General features: G+C 45.3%; 1 protein-coding gene across 4 annotated transcripts in view; it reads right to left on the bottom strand.

Moving 5' to 3' along the window:
- Window positions 1–3,467: 3,467 nt before the first annotated feature.
- RTN3 (reticulon 3) overlaps window positions 3,468–18,572 on the bottom strand; it is an 83,853-nt gene continuing 68,748 nt past the window's right edge. For all 4 annotated transcript variants that reach the window (XM_058438836.1, XM_032153161.2, XM_032153163.2 and 1 more), the window contains 6 exons: window positions 13,201–13,408; window positions 11,182–11,320; window positions 10,688–10,757; window positions 9,811–9,857; window positions 7,218–7,276; window positions 3,468–5,233 (listed from right to left, as the gene is read on the bottom strand). In XM_058438836.1, coding sequence (XP_058294819.1) covers window positions 5,188–5,233; window positions 7,218–7,276; window positions 9,811–9,857; window positions 10,688–10,757; window positions 11,182–11,320; window positions 13,201–13,408 — 569 coding nt within the window. In that variant the 3' untranslated portion in view covers window positions 3,468–5,187. The remainder of the gene's footprint in view (window positions 5,234–7,217; window positions 7,277–9,810; window positions 9,858–10,687; window positions 10,758–11,181; window positions 11,321–13,200; window positions 13,409–18,572) is intronic.

Genomic DNA, 18,572 nt, shown 5'->3' with positions numbered 1-18,572 from the left:
GGAGACCCTCGCGTCCGGTGTTAGCGCTTCCCGCGGCCACGCCCCCCGCTGGCCGGGCCGGGCGGAGACGGGGGATCGGGTGGGGCCACCGGCGTCCGTGCGGTGCCACTTGGGTCTCTGAGCCAGTAGGTGCGCTGCGGGAAGCGCACTCTCCCATCTGCCCGGAACCCTGCCCTCCCCGCGCAGGGCCCACGTTTTCCAAGAATCCAAAGCGGCCTCCAAGTGTTAGCGCCGAGCGCTCCCGGCCGCACCCCGCGAGGGGATCCTCCGCAGGCAGGTACTGGGGGCGCCGTCAGTCAGTATTAGGGCCGAAGGGGGCCCGTGCGGGCTCGGGCTCTGGCTGTGGCCCTGGCTGGGGGCCCAGTTCCCTGCAGCCTTGCACGCTGGCAGGCACGGCTCCCAGCTTGGGGGCTGTTGGCTGCCCTTCCCTAATTGGGATTCTCGGCCTCTCGGAGGCCCCGGCTGCGAACTGGGGCTTCCAGCGGGAGGCTGGGCCGCGGGGCTTGGGAGCCTTGCCGGAGTGGGAAGGCACGTTGGACCGAGGGCGGGGCGATGCGCCCGGGGCCCGGGCTGGACCAGCTGCGCCTACCTCCCCGGCAGGCTCAGGGAGAACCGTGCGTCCGGGGGCCCTACCCTCCTCCCAGGCCGCTGCCACGCCCTCCAGGACAGATCTTGTAAAGGGATTAGCACTTTTTTTCCTTTGCTCCTCTTGCCCCGAGGTCTCCTGCTTACCCCTAAATTCAGAGTCAGGCGCCACCAAGTCCGTGGGAGCCCGGGGCACAGGCGGTCCCGGCAGTCAGCTTTCGATTCCCGCCCCATCCCCATCCCCGTTTGTCCGCGGTGGATGCGGCGTCCATTCTCAACCCGCAGGGCCTGGGGCCGGGCCTCGGCCTCTTTTCCCTGTGGCAGCCCCAGGCCCTGTGGGGCAGGGATGGGGCCCCGCGATCTCCCAGGCAGGTCCGAGAGGGATGTGTAGATTCATTCTCCTGTGGAGAACAGGTGGCCCCGAGATCAGGCCCTTTTTTGCTCTTCGTATTTTATTTTGAAACTGTATTTAATGCTTTTATATGAAAGGGGGAGGGGCGGGGACGGAGCTGACCCAGTCACCCTTATGTGCAAATGTCTTATTTATTATGCGTGTATCAGAGATAAGCTGTGAGGTGGTGGAGGGAGGACCTGAAGGAAGGAGGAGCGAGGGCAGAGGGGGGGACGGGAGGACCCCAACTAGCTGTGCTGATGTTACTCCCGCTGGGAGACTCCGGCCCCTACTGTCTGCTCTTCACAAAGCCAGGCTGCTGCAGGAACAGTTCCCGCGGTCCTAAAGTCGGGGCGGGGAGGCTAGTGGGTGGAACTTGAGGGTTGGGTCTGGAGGAAGAGATGCCCTGGCAGCGGTGGCCAGCCCCTGCCTCGGGGTGGGAAAGCAGAGAGCAAAGAGGAGGCCCCTCTTCTCATCCCTGACCCCCAGGCCAGAGCCCAGGAGTGGGAAAGCAGAGGGCAAAGAGAAGGCCCCTCCTCTCATCCCTGACCCCCAGGCCAGAGCCCAAGGTTCAAGTGCCTCAGGCCCAGTCCCCTTGACTCTTCCTGTTTGGGAGTTGGATTTTATACCACGGATTTTATAGCATTTTTATATAATTCAGGATTGTCAGAATTGGAAAGGGCCCTGGAGATCACTAGTACCACCCTCCTCACCTTCACAGATAGGTAAATTGGAGCCCAGGAACCAAGATGATCACACAGCCAGGTAGGGGACAGTACAAAAACTAGAATGAAAATCCTAGCTCCCGACTCAAGTGTTCTTTGCACGATACCACGCTGCTTCCCAATTCGCTGGTCAGTTATTAAAATTTGTCAGGCCTGCCGAAGGATTGACATGCTGGGCAATGCAGGCCACCACGGTGGATCTGTGACTCCTGAAGGTGGCAAAGCCCTGCACACTGCCTTGGGATGAGCACACTGAGCTCTGCAGGGCCTCAGCTGGAAGGCGCCATCCAATCGCCCTTCCCCTCCCCAGCAGAACTCCAGAGGTGTGGCGGCTGCCTCAGGGCCCAAGGCCGCCTGGGCAGGGGGCTTTGTGCTCTTTGTTGTGGAGGCCACCAGGGATTCAGGAAGATCCTGAATGGGTTGTCAATTGACTGAAAAGTAAATTCCCAGTGAGTTTGAACCTCCACGGTTTTTGAGACAGTATTAAAAGCTTGAGAACGGAGATTATGGATGGCACCAGGCTGTGCACTGCCATTCTTTTACTTTCCTTCATGCATTTTTTTTCAGATCCAGAGTTATTATCACCACTTTTTTTACTCTGCCCACTCCAAAACAGTAGGTAAATTGGGGCAACCAATTTATAATCACTCAAGCCCACTGCCAGAGTTCAGATAAGCCAGAGCAGAGGGGTTAGGTTTCCCCACCTCCATAGGCAGGGAGAGGCCTCAGAAGAGTGGACATCTTTACTGAGACAGCCCTACACACACCAGTGGCTCTCAAAGTGTGTCACTGAGACCAGCAGCATCACCTTAGGATCTGCTAGAAATAAAAATTCTTGGGTCATACCCCAGGGTTACTGAATCAGAAACTTGGTTGGGGCCTAGCAGTCTGTTTTCATGAGCCCTCCATTGATCTTGATGCAGCTGAAGTGCTGGGCACCAGTGAAGGGGAAGGGCTGCGGTAGTGATTCCAGTGATTCCTGCTTTGATGGAAGTTATGGCCTCACAGGTTAGAGATTGCAAGTTGAGTTGGCCCTCTTGCCTAGGTGTGCCTCCTTGCCTTGGGATTCTGACATGAACAGGTGAAGTCTCTTCATGATTTTTTTTTTCTTTTTGTTAATGGTATGCTTGCTATTATGGCCAATATGTAAATGTTACTCTGAATACATATATACCATGTTAGTGACATTATTCAAACATTTGTATGCGTATTTGTGAAATTGTTTGCATCAGTCATTTAAAAAATATTTCAGCCTAACTTTTCTAAGAGGTATGTTGAATACATTTTTAAAAGCCAGCTTAAGGGTCACAGCAGCCTTAGTTTAGGAGAAGAGCTAATCACAGGTGACCACTCAAGTTCTTTCAATGAAGACCTGATGATGTATTTAGTTCCCATTTTCCACGGTGATTGACTCAATTTAAGTGTATTGTGGCTGTATGTAATTTACAGGCTGCTTTACATTGCAGGCGGGAAAATATCCTAGGCTGGTGTGAGGCTGAACTGGGGTAAAAGACCCCCTGACCCCTCCTCATTCTTCTAAGGTCACCACCTCTTAGAGGGTCTCTTATTTTCTTTCAGAGATCAAACGCACAGTTATGCTCTACAACTAAATTCTGCAGTCTTGGGAATCCTTACGAGTACCAACTGTTAGTCACTTTTTAAAGTCCCCAAAGTGGAGTGAGGATAGGGGGAGTGGAAGCAGTGTTTGGTTCTTACTTTTACCCAAACTGTGTATAAAGAATAAAGTTAGCAGAATGATGCCACAGTCATTGTTTGTGTTTTTTTTTATTAATACCACATCAATTTGCAATTTTACAGGAACCAAGATTCAAGCTCCTTAGGTGCTACTGTATTTTTATGTTGCACGCACAGACACGTACACACAGTTTCATTAGTAATTTTTCATCTATAGGTTTTTCTTAAAAAAAAAAAAAATCCTGTGTGGCACAAAGATCTCTTCAATTATCTAAACACAGCAGCAACAAAAGAAAAGAACTGGATGTGGCGCTTCCACTGCAGAAGGTCCTTTGGAGGGGAAGCCCAAAAAGACAATCACTGACTTCCTGGGAGGGCAGAGGATGAGGATGGAGAATGCACTTCCTACTAGGACATGAAACCAGTTAAAACACTCAAAGGGGGCTAAGAAAATAAGATGGAGTAAGGCAAGGGTACCTTTTACCCATCCAAATTCCTAACTAATTTTCCCAAAACACGTAGAAAGACAATTTCCTTCCACTACTTTTTGCAGCTGCCGTACTTTGGGACCATCAAATATCATAGCCCTTACTTTAAACTCACCAGTGCATATTCCCTCTGAACGATCATGACTGAGTGAGAACCTGAAGGAACCCACAGATGATCTTTCTTTCGAGTTCACTGAATTTTCATACTGAAGGTGAAGAAAAAAACTTGCCCCCAAATGGGAATCGGAGATTTGAATCTCGGGAAAAGATTAAGAAAAGAACAATTGGGGAAAGATCAAGAAAAAAAGGCTTTCTGTGTTTCACCTCTTGAGAATGTTCCCCCCACGGACTGAGATAGGATCACAATAACTCAATAACTGAGGAGCCCACATGCAGGTTATTTTTTTCTCTAACAAGTTTACAGCAGTGTACAGCAGTTACAGACATTTATTTTATAATAAGAAAAGTACAACCATATTTATTAAACTTAAGGTGAGGTGGGCAGGGGAGAGGGAGGAAAGCACATTCGGGAACGAGTTCTCTAACGCTCAGAACTGGTGTCCAGTAACATAGAAACCACTTTCCCAAATGGCAGAGCCTTTCCTTCCCTGGGGATAGTGGCAGAGGGAGTGGCGGCCAACGCAGCATTCCTGCTGACTCCCTCTCAATCCCACTTTCCATTTCTATTCTTTTTTATCAGATGGCATTCTTGGAATCAGGAATTATCACTACCACCTGTAAGTTATTCATCAAGTTGAAAGTTAAATCATTAAAAGGAATATCAGGAGTAGCTGCTCACATTGTGGGGCAGGAAGATAGGATTTGAGGGCTGCAAAAAAAAAAAACCAAGGAAGATACCACTCTCCTGTCCCCAAATAATTTTTTCATAAGTTAATCATTACTTCTTAAGGGCAAAACTATAATGGATAGCTGAGTAAGACCAGTGCTGAAAACTGGATAGAAGGACCCAGAGGTGTTCTATCTTTCATTTTCTCTTTACCTCCAATCTTTCCCCTTTCAAGCTACAGGTAAAGGCTCCACCACCATTAAGGTATTGACTTATCCTATGAATTTGATTCTTTCTTCTTCTGAGTTCTAAGATAGTTCTTTTTTCAGTCCATCAATTTTTGTGCTTGATACTGAGGGTTAAGGGGAAAGGATGGGAGAAAACACCAAATTAAAAAAAAAAGCTTGGAATGCAGGCTCAAGCTGACACTGAGTATGTTCCTTCATAGTACAAGTAATGACGTTATAACTATTAAATGGTGTTTTAGTAACTGTTGCATTTCTGGTTTCCATATACTTATTCTGCCTTTTTTTTGGCGATTCCAGGAAGTTTTGCTTGGATCCTATTGAGAAAAGGAGGGGAAAAAGAAAGAAAGTGAAAATGTTAGCATTTGCTCCAGGTTTTTATTTTAACTGTGATGCCAGAGGACAGTCCTGGACTTGCATAAGCAATGTGAAACGCATTCTCCCGGCTGGGAGCGGTGGCTCACGCGTGTAATCCCAGCACTTTGGGAGGCCGAGGCAGGCAGATCATGAGGTCAGGAGTTGAAGACCAGCCTGGCCAATATGGTGAAACCCTGTCTCTACTAAAAAATGCAAAAATTAGCCGGGCGCATTGGTGTGCACCTGTAATCCCGGCTACTTAGGAGGCTGAGGCAGGTGAATCCAGGATAATCGCTTGAACCCGGGAGGTGGAGGCTGCAGTGAGCAGAGATCGCACCACTGCACTCCAGCCTGGGTGACAGCGAGACTCCATCTCAAAAAAAAAAAAAAAAAAAAATGTTAACAAATTCAAAGCGTTGGGTTTACAGTATTTGCTATGAATAATTCAAAATAAAAGCAGGGCTCATGCCTGTAATCTCAGCACTTTGTGAGGCCAAGGTAGGAGGATCACTTGAGGCCAGACGTTTAAGCCTGGTCTGGGCAACATAGTGAGACCCCCATCTCTATAAAAAATAAAAAATTTGCCAGGGCATGGCACATGCTTGTAGTGTCAGCTACTCAGGAGGTTGGGGTGGGAGGATCACTTGGGGCAAGGGAGGTCAAGGCTGCAGTGAGCTTTCAGTTTGTGCCACTGCAGTTCAACCTGGGTGACAGAGTGAGACCCTGTCTCTAAAAAGAAAAAAAAAAAAAGAAAAAAAAAAAAACATATTATTGTCCTCTAGGTATGGGGAAAAAAAGTAAAAAGAAGAAAACAACTCTTTGATATAGGAAGTCATAAAGATGTTTATCAATATTTTATTTTCTGATTTAATTATTAATTGGTTTAAAAAAATGGGAACAGAGATTTGGCAATCTTAGAAAAGACAACTTTGATCCTTAAGTTGCTTATTTACTAGAACTTTTGTTTCTGAGAGGGATATGTTTGGCTTAAATGAATACATGTGAAAATAAATGAAGGTGGGGAAGCAACCAATAACTTTTTGTTTTTTTTGAGATGGAGTCTCACTGTTACCCAGGCTGGAGTGCAATGGCATGGTCTCTGCTCACTACAACCTCGCCTCCCAGGTTCAAGCGATTCTCCCTCCTCAGCCTCCTGAGTAGCTGGGACTACAATTGCATGCCACCACACCTGGCTAATTTTTGTATTTTTAGTAGAGATGGGGTTTCACTATGTTGGCCAGGCTGGTCTCGAACTCCTGACCTCGTGATCCACCTGCCTTGGCCTCCCAAAGTGTTGGGATTACAGGCATGAGCCACTGTGCCCAGCCTGCAACCAAGAACATTTAAAAGCCAGTTCAAAAAGGCAGAGTAGCCTATGGTCCTTGCTACTGGAGAAGCTGAGGTGAGAGGATCACCTGAGCCAGGAGGTCGAGGCTGCATTTCAGCCTGGGTGACAGGGCAAGACCCTGTCTCCAAAAAATTCCACTGATCTTTTTTTTTCCATTGATCCTCTTGTCTCAGCCTCTCCAGTGGCTAGGACTAAAGGCATGTGCTACCACGCACAGCTAATTTTGTATTCTTAGTAGAGACAAGGCCTAGCTATGTTGCCCAGGCTGGTCTTGAACTCCTGGGCTCAGGCAATCCTCCCGTCTTGGCCTCCCAAAGCACTGGCATTACAGGTGTGAGTCAAAATGCCTGGCCTGTTGATAATTTTTAATCTAAGATACAAAGGTCCAGAAGGCAGGGCCAAAAAAGATATAAAGGATTTTTTTCCCTTTTTACAGAAGCAGCTATAATAATTTCTAGTAAAATGAAACTATTAACCAAGGTTTTTATCAAAATGAAAATTACTTTCCATGGCATCAGCATTTTGTACAAGGGACTAAAGATAATTGGGGGGAAGGAAGCATACCTCATGATGATGTGGTCTCTAAATGTACTTACTTTTCAACAATTGACTTGGTCTGATCTCGGGCGATGCCAACATAGTGATCAATCTGGGTCTTTAAGGAAGGAAAATAAATTCAGTTGTGGTAACATACAGATCACCAATTTTCCTGAAGGCACCGCTCTTTTGTCTAGTTTAACCTTTTTTTTTTTTTTTTTTTTTGAGACGGAGTCTCGCTCTGTCCCCCAGGCTGGAGTGCAGTGGCGCAATCTCGGCTCACTACAAGCTCCGCCTCCCGGGTTCACGCCATTCTCCTGCCTCAGCCTCTCCGAGTAGCTGGGACTACAGGCGCCCGCCACCACGCCCGGCTAATTTTTTGTATTTTTAGTAGAGACGGGGTTTCACCGTGTTAGCCAGGATGGTCTCGATCTTCTGACCTCGTGATCCACCCACCTCGGCCCCCTAAAGTGCTGGGATTACAGGCATCAGCCACTGTGCCTGGCCTTTTTTTTTTTTGAGATGGAGTTTTGTTCTTGTTGTCCAGGCTGGAGTGCAATGGTGTGATCTCAGCTCACCAAAACCTCCACCTCCTGGGTTTAAACAATTCTCCTGCCTCAGCCTCCCAAGTAGCTGGGATTACAGGCATGCGCCACCACACCTGGCTAATTTTGTATTTTTAGTAGAGACAGGGTTTCTTCATGTTGGTCAGGCTCGTCTTGAACTCCCGACCTCAGGCAATCCACCTGCCTCGGCCTCCCAAAGTGCTGGGATTACAGACATAAGCCACCACACCCAGCCTTAAAAGTATTTTTAAAACCTCTGGTTTTAGAATCCAAATTACACCATAAACACCCCACACTTTGTTAAAGTTAAAAAATCACTCATCTTTTGCAGAGGTTAAGTCTTACTTGGTATTTTCGTTAGAGACACTGGAGTATGTAACAGTTTCCAATTACTAGAAACTGTGTGTCTGATCTATTTTCTGTGATCATAAATATGTTATGGCTCTTGTGTAACACTAATTCACTTAATACCAAAAAGCCAAAAAGTCTCTTGATGGATGACTTAATCCATAAAGAATAATCTCATAGCATCTAGTATACTTGGTACACATCATCCAATAATACAAACACCTCTTCACACGATGGATTACCTGAATAATCTAGAGTTTAAAGTTTCCTTTTAGACACCCGACTTTTATTCATCTAAGCATTTTTTTTTTTTTTTTTTTTTTTTTTTGAGATGGAGTCTTGCTCTGTCACCCAGGTTGGAGTGCAGTGGCGCAATCTCGGCCCACCGCAACCTCCACCTCTCAGGTTCAAGCAATTCTCCTGCCTCAGCCTCCTGAGCAGCTGGGACCACAGGCGCCCACCACGACACTCGGCTAATTTTTTTATATTTTTAGTAGAGATGGGGTTTCACTGTGTTAGCCAGGATGGTCTCGATCTCCTGACCTTGTGATCCACCGCCCACCTCAGCCTCCCGAAGTGCTGGGATTACAGGCGTGAGCCACTGTGCCCGGCCCCACACTGGGCTAATTTTTATATTTTTAGTAGAGATGAAGTTTTACCATGTTGGCCAGGCTGGTCTCGAACTCCTGACCTCAAGTGATCTGCCTGCCTCGGCCCCCCAAAGTGTTAGGATTATAGGCGTGAGACTGCTCCTGGCCTTTTTGAGACAGGTTTCACTCCCATCACCCAGGCTGGAGTGCAATGGCACGATTTCGGCTCACTGCAACCTCTGCCTCCCAGGCTCAAGTAGACTCTCCTATCTTAGACTAGAGGTACAGGCCACTGCATCCGGCTATTTTTTTTAGAGACAAGGTTTTGCCAGGTTGCCCAGGCTGGTCTTGAGCTCCTGGGCTCAAGGGATTCTCCTGCTTCAGCATCTCAAAGTGCTGGGATTACAGGCACGAGCCACCACCCCTGGCCTAAGCATTTTTTCAACTTACTCCTTTTGCATAGAAAATATATCCACATGATTAAAAACTCAAAAGGCACACAAGTATAAAAAGGAAGTTTCTCTAGACTGGATTAAGAAAATGTGGCACATATACACCATGGAATACTATGCAGCCATAAAAAATGATGAGTTCATGTCCTTTGTAGGGACATGGATGAAACTGGAAACCATCATTCTCAGTAAACTATCGCAAGGACAGAAAACCAAACACCGCATGTTCTCACGCATAGGTGGGAATTGAACAATGAGAACTCATGGACACAGGAAGGGGAACATCACACTCCGGGGACTGTTGTGGGGTAGGGGGAGGGGAGAGGGACAGCATTAGGAGATATACCTAATGCTAAATGACGAGTTAATGGGTGCAGCAAAACAATATGGCACATGGATACATATGTAACAAACCTGCACACTGTGCACATGTACCCTAAAACCTAAAGTATAATAATAAAAAAATAAAAAAAAAAAAAAGGAAGTTTCTCTTTCCTAGTCATCTCTCTCCTAAATATCCAGTTTCTCTCCTTGGAGGAAACTACTACCACCAGTTTCTTATAGCACTTGACTCACAAAATTAGACTGTAGAAATAGTTATAAAAAGACTGCTCTGAACATTCAATGTCTCAAAAATGAACTAAAACTAGTCATACATCAACTGGCACATTTGATTTGGAACAGATAAATGCTTACCTTGTACTTCTCATAGACAATCGGGACACTGAAAATAAGCAGTTCAGCTGTAAGACAGAATCATGGGACATGGCAAGTGTATATGAGAGACAGCCACATCTTAAGACTCAGAGTAACATATACATTTTTCCTCACAAAATACAGGAAAACACAGGTATTCCTCAAAATGAGAAATCCTGGTTAGCACTCCCAATGAAGACAGCTAATTTAAGGTAGTGTTAAAACAAAACAAAAAACAAAACAAAAAAAACCTCTTCAGGTGTACAGGCTACCTTCTTTGTACCACAAATAACAATTTCCAAATTACCAAAATGGTTTCTGTAAGTAAGATCCCCATATTTAAACCAAATCTAGACAACTGTCCTTTACTTCCAGCTGTTTTGATATTTCTTTTTTTTTGAGGCGGAGTCTTGCTCTCTCGCCCAGGCTGGAGTGCAGTGGCACGATCTCTGCTCACTGCAAGCTCCGCCTCCCGGGTTCACGCCATTCTCCTGACTCAGCCTCCTGAGTAGCTGGGACTACAGGTGCCCGCCACCGTGCCCGGCTAATTTTTTGTATTTTTAGTAGAGACGGGGTTTCACCGTCTAGCCAGGATGGTCTCGATCTCCTGACCTCGTGATCCACCCGCCTCGGCCTCCCAAAGTGCTGGGATTACAGGCGTGAGCCACATGCCCGGCCTGATATTTCTTAATTTATAACTGAGACCATTTCATAAACCTGTGACCACAAACTCCGGTTCCTCCAGTGCCTACTCCCAGGTCTCTATGGGTCAAGACTGGGCAATGAAGAATGAGTAGGGCCATGCTGGGCATTCTCTTCACTCTTATTCTTACAAAGTACTTCAAAGAGCGTGGGCACATTCTCCTTGCCACCTTACCAAGAATTAGAAGGGTGATTCCGTTAAAAACAGCACCAACATAGGTCATCAGCCACATGAAGACAGCCAGCTGTGAAGGCCAATATCAAAAGTTAAGCAGGAATAACCGTAAGGCAAAATTCACATTAACTGATGTCATTCTCCTCCAGCTAATTAAGTCTGCATAAATTTAGTGATGTGTGACATGGATAATTTCCAAATGAAGGTTCCCTACTTGTGTTATACATCTGAAGGTATGTGAGTGAAGTCTGTAGTTTTCTGAGGTCCAAAGACTGAAACTGCACTGCTGCCAATTATATCACCTCTCTTCTGATGTTTGTTCCCCAGCAGAAGGCTACACCTTTCTCTAGTGACTCCTATCCCATTATAGAATGACTGAGCTAAGCATACATTCATTTTTGTCTGATAATATCCTATGTACTGTTTTTCCTCCGAATTATAACCCAGTCCCTGCTTTTTCTGTTTCACCACCAAGAGCTGCAGAAACAACTAACCTTCAAGGAGTCAACCAGATCTTCTACCAGAAAGAGACGAATAATGAGTTTCAGGGCCCTGTTGATGTGCACCATGGCAGCATTCATGTAATTATGGAAAGCTTCTGAGGACAGAGTAATGTCTACGTCCAGGTAGGCTCTTCCAGAAGAAGAAACAACAGTCATACATTTGACATGGAAGAAGATTTTGTTAGTGTAGTAGTTACTGAGAATGTAAAATTGGTTCCCAGGGTGCATTTTAGAACCTGTAGGAGCATTTTTTTGTTGTCATCAGGTGGGGTGGAGACACACTGTCATTTAGTGGGCAAAGGCAAATATGCCAGATGTCTGCAAAGCATGGGACAGTCATGCACAGTAAAAAACTGACCTATGTTCTACTACCTCACTGGATATTCATGAAGGTGAATCCACTTATAAATAAGAGCCCAGAACACATAAAAACAAGGTACTTTTTTTTTTTTTAGCAGTTTTAACATATCCTGAAGTTTCTAAAACTATATTTTGTTTATGCTAAAATTTTGCTGTTTAAAAAAAAAAAAATTTTTGGAAAACCACATTTGTATTTGTAATTAAGAGCCCAGAACACATAAAAACGGAGTACTGGGTTTTCTTTAGCAGTTTTTTTCTGAGACGGTGTTTTGCTCAGTTGCCCAGGTTGGAGTGCAATGGCACAATCTCGGCTCACTGCAAACTCCATCTCCCGGGTTCAAGATATTCTCCTGCCTCAGCGTCCTGAATAGCTGGGATTACAGGCACCTGCCACCTCACCCAGCTAATTTTCATATTTTTAGTAAAGATTAGGTTTCACCATGTTGGCCAGGCTAGTCTTGAACTCCTGACCTCAAGCGATCTGCCTGCCTCAGCTTCCCAAAGTTCTGGGACTACAGGCGTTAAGTTACCGCGCCTGAACTGCAATAAAATTTTTAATGCCACATATAGTTGTAAGTTATTCCTTCTATTTCCACTAAGAGAAAATACAAGGAGCACAGGTGCGGCCAGAAACCTGTTCTGTTGTAGTCCTGAGAGGTCACAGCAGGGTCTCCTCTATGAAAAAAGAGCTTTCAAAAAACTGTCATTTGCTCATGTTAAAGTCAACATTGTTTATGGGGTAAGATTTTCAAGAGGAAAGTGTGAAGAAAACATTTGTTAAAGTTACAGCACAATCAAAAAAGCTAGAAATTGTATACTAGAAATGTAGTCAGAAGATCTACTGACTTCATTAAGACCTCCAGTGTTACGAAAACTAGTAAGAGATAAGGAGGAAATCAGTAATAAACCAAGAAGAAAAACACTGAGTTCTGATATTACCAACAGCACAGACTCAACAAGATTTGAAAGTCATGTCAAGTCTTACCTATGTGTGGGATTAAACATGCACTTGGAACCCCATCTAACCGAGCGCTGCTCTAGGTGCTCTGCTTTCCCTGCCCTGCTCAAGAATTTAGAGTCGCCGGGTGCGGTGGCTCATGCCTGTAATCCCAGCACTTTGGGAGGCTGAGGTGGGCAGATCACCTGAGCTCAGAAGTTCAAGACCAGCCTGACCAACATGGAGAAACCCCGTATCTAGTAAAAATACAAAATTAGCTGGGGCATAGTGGCGCATGCCTGTAATCCCAGCTACTCAGGAGGCTGAGGCAGGAGAATAGCTTGCACTGGGAGGCAGAGGTTGCGGTAAGCTGAGATTGCGCCACTGTACTCCAGCCTGGGCAGCAAGAGCAATATCCGTCTCAAAAAAAAAAAAAAAAGAAAAGAAAAGAATTTAGAGTCTACAGTCTTCTTTGAAGGACTCCCTTCAAGGACTCCCTCTTTGAACTTCAAGTATGAGCCTCTAATTTGTCAAAAAGTTCTTGGCTTCTAACTTGGCCACTTCTTAAGGTGATTTCAAGGTCTCTAGGGGATGCTTCATGCCACAAATCAGCAGCATTAGACCCCATAATTCTTGATTTTTAGTCAGGTCTGAGATTTAGACCTAACCCTCCAACTAAAATGTAGAATGTTGCTTTTAAGACTTCAACTCACTTGAATGGATGGCCTTCTTCTGACTTCTGTACAGCTTGGATGACGGACTTGTAGATCCTGAAGCTGATGGTGACAGACAGAAGAGCCAGGATGAGGTAAGAAACCACACTGATGACACTGAAAGCTGCCAGGGAAAGCAGCATGATCAGCGTGGTGCCAAAGACAAACCCAGTCTTCTTCACATCTCTCCAGAAAATCAGATCGTGCACTGACAAAAGAAAAGGGAATATAAGTTATAAGAAACATCCATAGCTACTATGTCTTGCATACCTGTGAAGCCTCACATTAGCACACAAATACAGGTATGTCCCACTTTAAGATAATCTGGTTTTGTTTTTTTAAAGAGATGGGGTCTCACTATGTTGCCCAGGCTGGCCTGGAACTCTGGGCTCAAGTGATCCTCCTGCCTTCACCTCCTGAGTAGCTGGACTATAGGTGTGTGCCACTGTACCTGGTTCTAAGAGAATCTTATAAATGAAAATCAAATTATGTCAGGGGTGATAACTGATGAGGCAAAAGGTTCTTCTGCTACACTGATTAGGTTTCAGGATAGGATTATAAAAATTTAAGAGCTTACTTCAGCTATGGAAATACACCAGGGTAAAGTGCCATTTACCTTAAATATTTTGGCAGAAAGGATGATAAAGCAGGTGTGGCAAAATCTTGCTGTTAACTAAATTATGCAAACCAGGCTTATAAATGAGTTGGGTGAACAGACTATAAAACCAAAGCTAATTTTGCCCCAGTGTATAAATTGGGGCAGGGGCAAAGAAAGTGGCAAATAAAAATAGACCAAGCACTATTAGTGCTAGTTACAAAGAAACACCAGTCTCGATGTTAATCTGAAAAGAATTCAGGAAGGATTATGTATAGGGGACCATATAATTATCCAAGCCACAATATCTCCTCCTCCCTTTTTTGAGACAGCATCTCACTCTGTCACCCAGGCTGGAGAGCAGTGGCACTATCATTACTCACTGCAGCCTTTAACTCCTGGGTTCAAGCAAACCTCCTACCTCAGCCTCTGAGTAGCTAGGACTACAGGTATGTGCCACCATGTCCAGGTACTTTTTATCTTTTTTGTAGAGACAGGTTCTCAATATGTTGCCAGGCTAGTCTCGAACTCCTGATTTCAAGCAATCCTCCTGCTGTGGCCTCCCACAGTGCTGTGATTACAGGCATGAGCCACCATGCCTGGCCAAGCCGCAGTACTCTTAAAAAAAGTGAGTGGGGGCCGGGCATGGTGGCTCACGCCTGTAATCCTAGCACTTTGGGAGGCCAAGGCGGGCGGATCACCTGAGGTCAGGAGTTCGAGACCAACCTGGCCAACATGGCGAAAAGCCAGTCTCTACTAAAATACAAAAATTAGCTGGGCATGGTGGTACGCGCCTGTAGTCCCAGCTACTCAGGAGGCTGAGGTAGGAGAATCGCTTGAACCCGGGAAGCGGAGGCTGCAGTAAGCCAAGATCGTGCCATTGCATTCCAGCCTGGGTGATGGAGCGAAACTCCGTCTCAAAAAAAAAAAAAAAAAAAAAAAAAAAAAGTAAGTGGGGCTGGCAGTGTGCAGGGGCTCACACCTGTAATTCCTGCACTTTGGGAGGCCGAGGCAGTTGGATCACTTGAGGCCAGGAGCTCAAGACCAGACTGGCCAACATGGTGAGACCCCTGTCTCTACTAAAAATACAAAAAATACCTGGGCATGGTGGTGCACGCTTGTAATCTCAGCTACTCGGGAGGCTGAGGCACAAGAAATCACTTGAACCTGGGAGGCGGAGGTTGCAGTGAGCCAACATCGTGCCACTGCACTCCAGCCTAGGTGACAGAATGAGACTGTTTAAAAAAAAAAAAAGTGAGTGGGGCACTATTAATAATTATGTCAGGAAGTGAGTTTAAGTAGAAGTATTTCGATTTTCCCAGTTTGGAAGTCCCCAACTGTAAGATCCAGTTGCCCAGGATGGTCCTGGTTTAAAGACACCTCCAACTCTCTGAGTGGCAGCTGCCGGCAATCACCTCCAATCTAGCAGTGACATTACTTTTTTTTTTTTTTGAGACAGAGTCAGGGTTTCACCGTATTGGCCAGGCTGGTCTCGAACTCCTGACCTCTAGTGATCTGCCCGCCTCGGCATCCCAAAGTGTTGGGATTACAGGCATAAGCCTCTGCACGTGGCCACCATTACCTTTTGCATTTCTGTCTATGAAGGCTAATTTCACCATGAATAGCTAGAGGACGTTCCTCCCAGCCACTCTCTGCTCTCAAAAAAGAGCAAGGGCTTTGGAGTTGGAGAGACATGAGTTTGAGTCCTGGTAATTTCTCACTATATTACTTTAACCTTTCCAAGCCTCCATTTCCTCATCTGAAAAATGAAGAAAATGAAATCTACTTCCTAGAGTTTAAGGAATAAAGAAGGCTAAGACACTGTAAATGACATGCAGTAAATACTTTAACCATCATTCAAATAAGGTTAGATGAAAAGACTGATTTGCGATAAAATGAACCTGGGTGTGATTCAAGTTGTCTTGAGGGTACCTAGTTCTTCCCCACATTTCAGAGAGCTATACAGCTCTCTTCTGAAACCATTTATTTGAAGACTAACGTTCCTAGAGCCAAAGAACCTTAACTTGAAATCAGTAAAACACTAAAAATATGCTGATTGTATATAAGAAGTAATCACTGGTTCAAAGAGTCTGGCTAAGGGATGCAACTTACTAGGAGAAAGAGAAGGTATTACAACTCCTGATGGGAACCCGAGAGTCCCAGATAGTGATGCTGCAAAGGAGAGAAAGAATTGGGAAGCAACTCAGGCTCACTTGATGAACTAAGAGATTGAACAGAAGAACTTAATAGAATGCTGCCTACTTAAGAGTGAATTCCTATAAGTAGGAGAATTCCTATAGTCAGAGTTCAAGTATACACATGCTAGAGTTCATATAACTACAAGAACAGTTTCAACACAGAAGGCTGAGAGGGCCAACGTCATCAGTAGTAGAACAAACAGATACCATATGCCTCCAGACATAGTGCATGCACTGAGAAAGACACAACATCACTTCTATGGTATTCTCGCCCAAAACATGTAACCTCCATCTAATCAGAAAACACCAGACCAACCCAGATTGAGAAATATTCTACAAAACAACTGGCGTGTAGTCTTCAAAAATGTCAGTGGTGTGAAAGAGAAAGGCTGAGGAACTTACTTCTTTTAATCTTAATTCTCAGATTAAAGGACAGTAAGGAGACAGGATAAGGCACAAAGTGTGATCCTAGACTGGACTCTGGAAAAGGGGTAAACACAGCTATAAAGACATCATTGGTACAACTGACAAAATTTAAATGTTGACTATGTAATTGACAAAAGTACTGTTATCAATGTCTAATTTCCTAAATTACTGTTAAATTTCCTTAACAGCCAGGCGCGGTGGCTCATGCCTGTAGTAATCCCAGCACTTTGGGAGGCCGAGGCAGGCAGATCACGAGGTCAGGACATCGAGATCATCCTGGCTAACATGGTGAAACCCCGTCTCTACTAAAAATACAAAACATTAGCCGGGCATAGTGGTGGGTGCCCGTAGTCCCAGCTACTCGGGAGGCTGAGGCAGGAGACTGGTGTGGACCCGGGAGGCAGAGCTTGCAGTGAGCCAAGATCGTGCCACTGCACTCTAGCCTGGGCAACAGAGCGAGACTCCGTCTCAAAAAAAACAAAAAACAAAAAACAAAAAGCAAAATTTCCTTAACAATAACTTTCGCTGGTTACGTAAAACAAACAAAGATGTTTTGTTCAATGGAAACACACTCCAAAGTAGGGGTAAAGAGGCAGAACGTTTGCAATCAGCTCTCAAATGGTTCAGGAAAAAAACATCTATCTATACTGAGAGGGAGGGGGTGATAACGCATATGTGGCCAAATGTTAACAACTGGTGAACTAGAGTGAAGATTATACGGGAGTTCCTTGTAGCACAATTGTAATTCTTCTATACATTCAAAATATTTGAAAGACAGGAAGAGAAAACTTACAGAATAAGGCTGGGACCCAGAGAGAAAAGGACCTTGATGTATCGGAGAAGGAAAAGGGATAAAGACGACACGTGCCTAGATGCAAATCAGAAGTGTCTACACCTTTAGGCCGGGTGCGGTGGGTCACTCCTGTAATCCCAGCACTTTGGAAGGCCAAGGTGGGTGGATCACTTGCGGTTAGGAGTTCGAAACCAGCCTGGCCAACATGGTGAAACCTTGTCTCTACTAAAAATACAAAAATTAGCCAGGCATGGTGGCGTGTGCCTGTACTCCCAGCTACTCGGAAGGTTGAGGCAGGAGAATCGCTTGAACCTGGGAGGTGGAGGTTGCAGTGAGCCAAGATTGCACCTTTGCATTCCAGCCTGGGTGAAAGACTGAGACTCCGTCTCAAAAAAGACCTTTGTGCAAATTAGAAAAAGTCACCCTGTCCTCATGCGTGTTACTGCCATCTGCTGGAAAACTCATAAGAAATACTCAAACCTACAAAGATAACAAATGTAAACAGTGCCCCTAGATGTGTGCAGTAAACAACCTGCATAATAATATAGGCCCTGGGCTCAGCCTTAAGATAAATGGTGGAATTATGGTCTGGGATAGAAAGGGGACATAGTGACTGAGGAGAGGATAACAGAGGAAGAGCTTGGAAAAGATGGTTCAACACATCAAGCCTCTGTCTGGAATGCTCTTCCCCAACTTCCCATGGCTTACTTCTTTACTTTTCAGGCCTCAGTGCAGGGCTACTTCCTCAGACACTGACCAGCCTGTCTAACAGCCCCTGCCTTCATCACTTTCTATTCCCTTTAACAGCTTTATTTTTCTTCAGAGCACCACAACTTTATTCGTAGCAGGCTCTTCACAGTTGTTACTGAATGCTTAAACATGGGCCAAGCTAATGACCAAAAGACAGCAAAACCATTTATTTCCTAATAATTCCCCTTAAACTAGTCAAGTTTTTGCACATGACTCTATTGACCACAGAAGACTAAGGATTCCAAGTATAGAACACCAAAGGAAGGAAACCGGCATGGTTTCTGGAAACTTTTCCCTCTCTAATACCTTGGGGGAGAAAAGGATGAAAAATATGAAGAAAAAGTGAGAAATGAGGCAGTTGCCAATAGTTTAAAATACGAAGCCACTAGACTTACACTAGTTCTACTGTGTATTTCATAACCAGCAAGAGGCTGCATGGTTTGCGTCCATGAAATTTTCTTTTCTTTTCTTTTTTTAGACAAGATCTGGCTGTATCGCCCAGGTTGGAGTGCAGTGGCACAATCTTGGCCCATTGCAACCTCTGCCTCCTGGGCTCAAGCCATCCTCCCATCTCAGCATCCCAAGTAGCTAGGACTACAGGCGCGCACCA

The sequence above is a fragment of the Hylobates moloch genome, unplaced genomic scaffold, assembly GCF_009828535.3.
Source record: "Hylobates moloch isolate HMO894 unplaced genomic scaffold, HMol_V3 SCAFFOLD_5, whole genome shotgun sequence".
In the NCBI taxonomy this organism is placed as follows: Eukaryota; Metazoa; Chordata; class Mammalia; order Primates; family Hylobatidae; genus Hylobates; species Hylobates moloch.
Note: the sequence above shows the minus strand (reverse complement) of the source record. Positions and strands in the feature narration are given on the sequence as shown.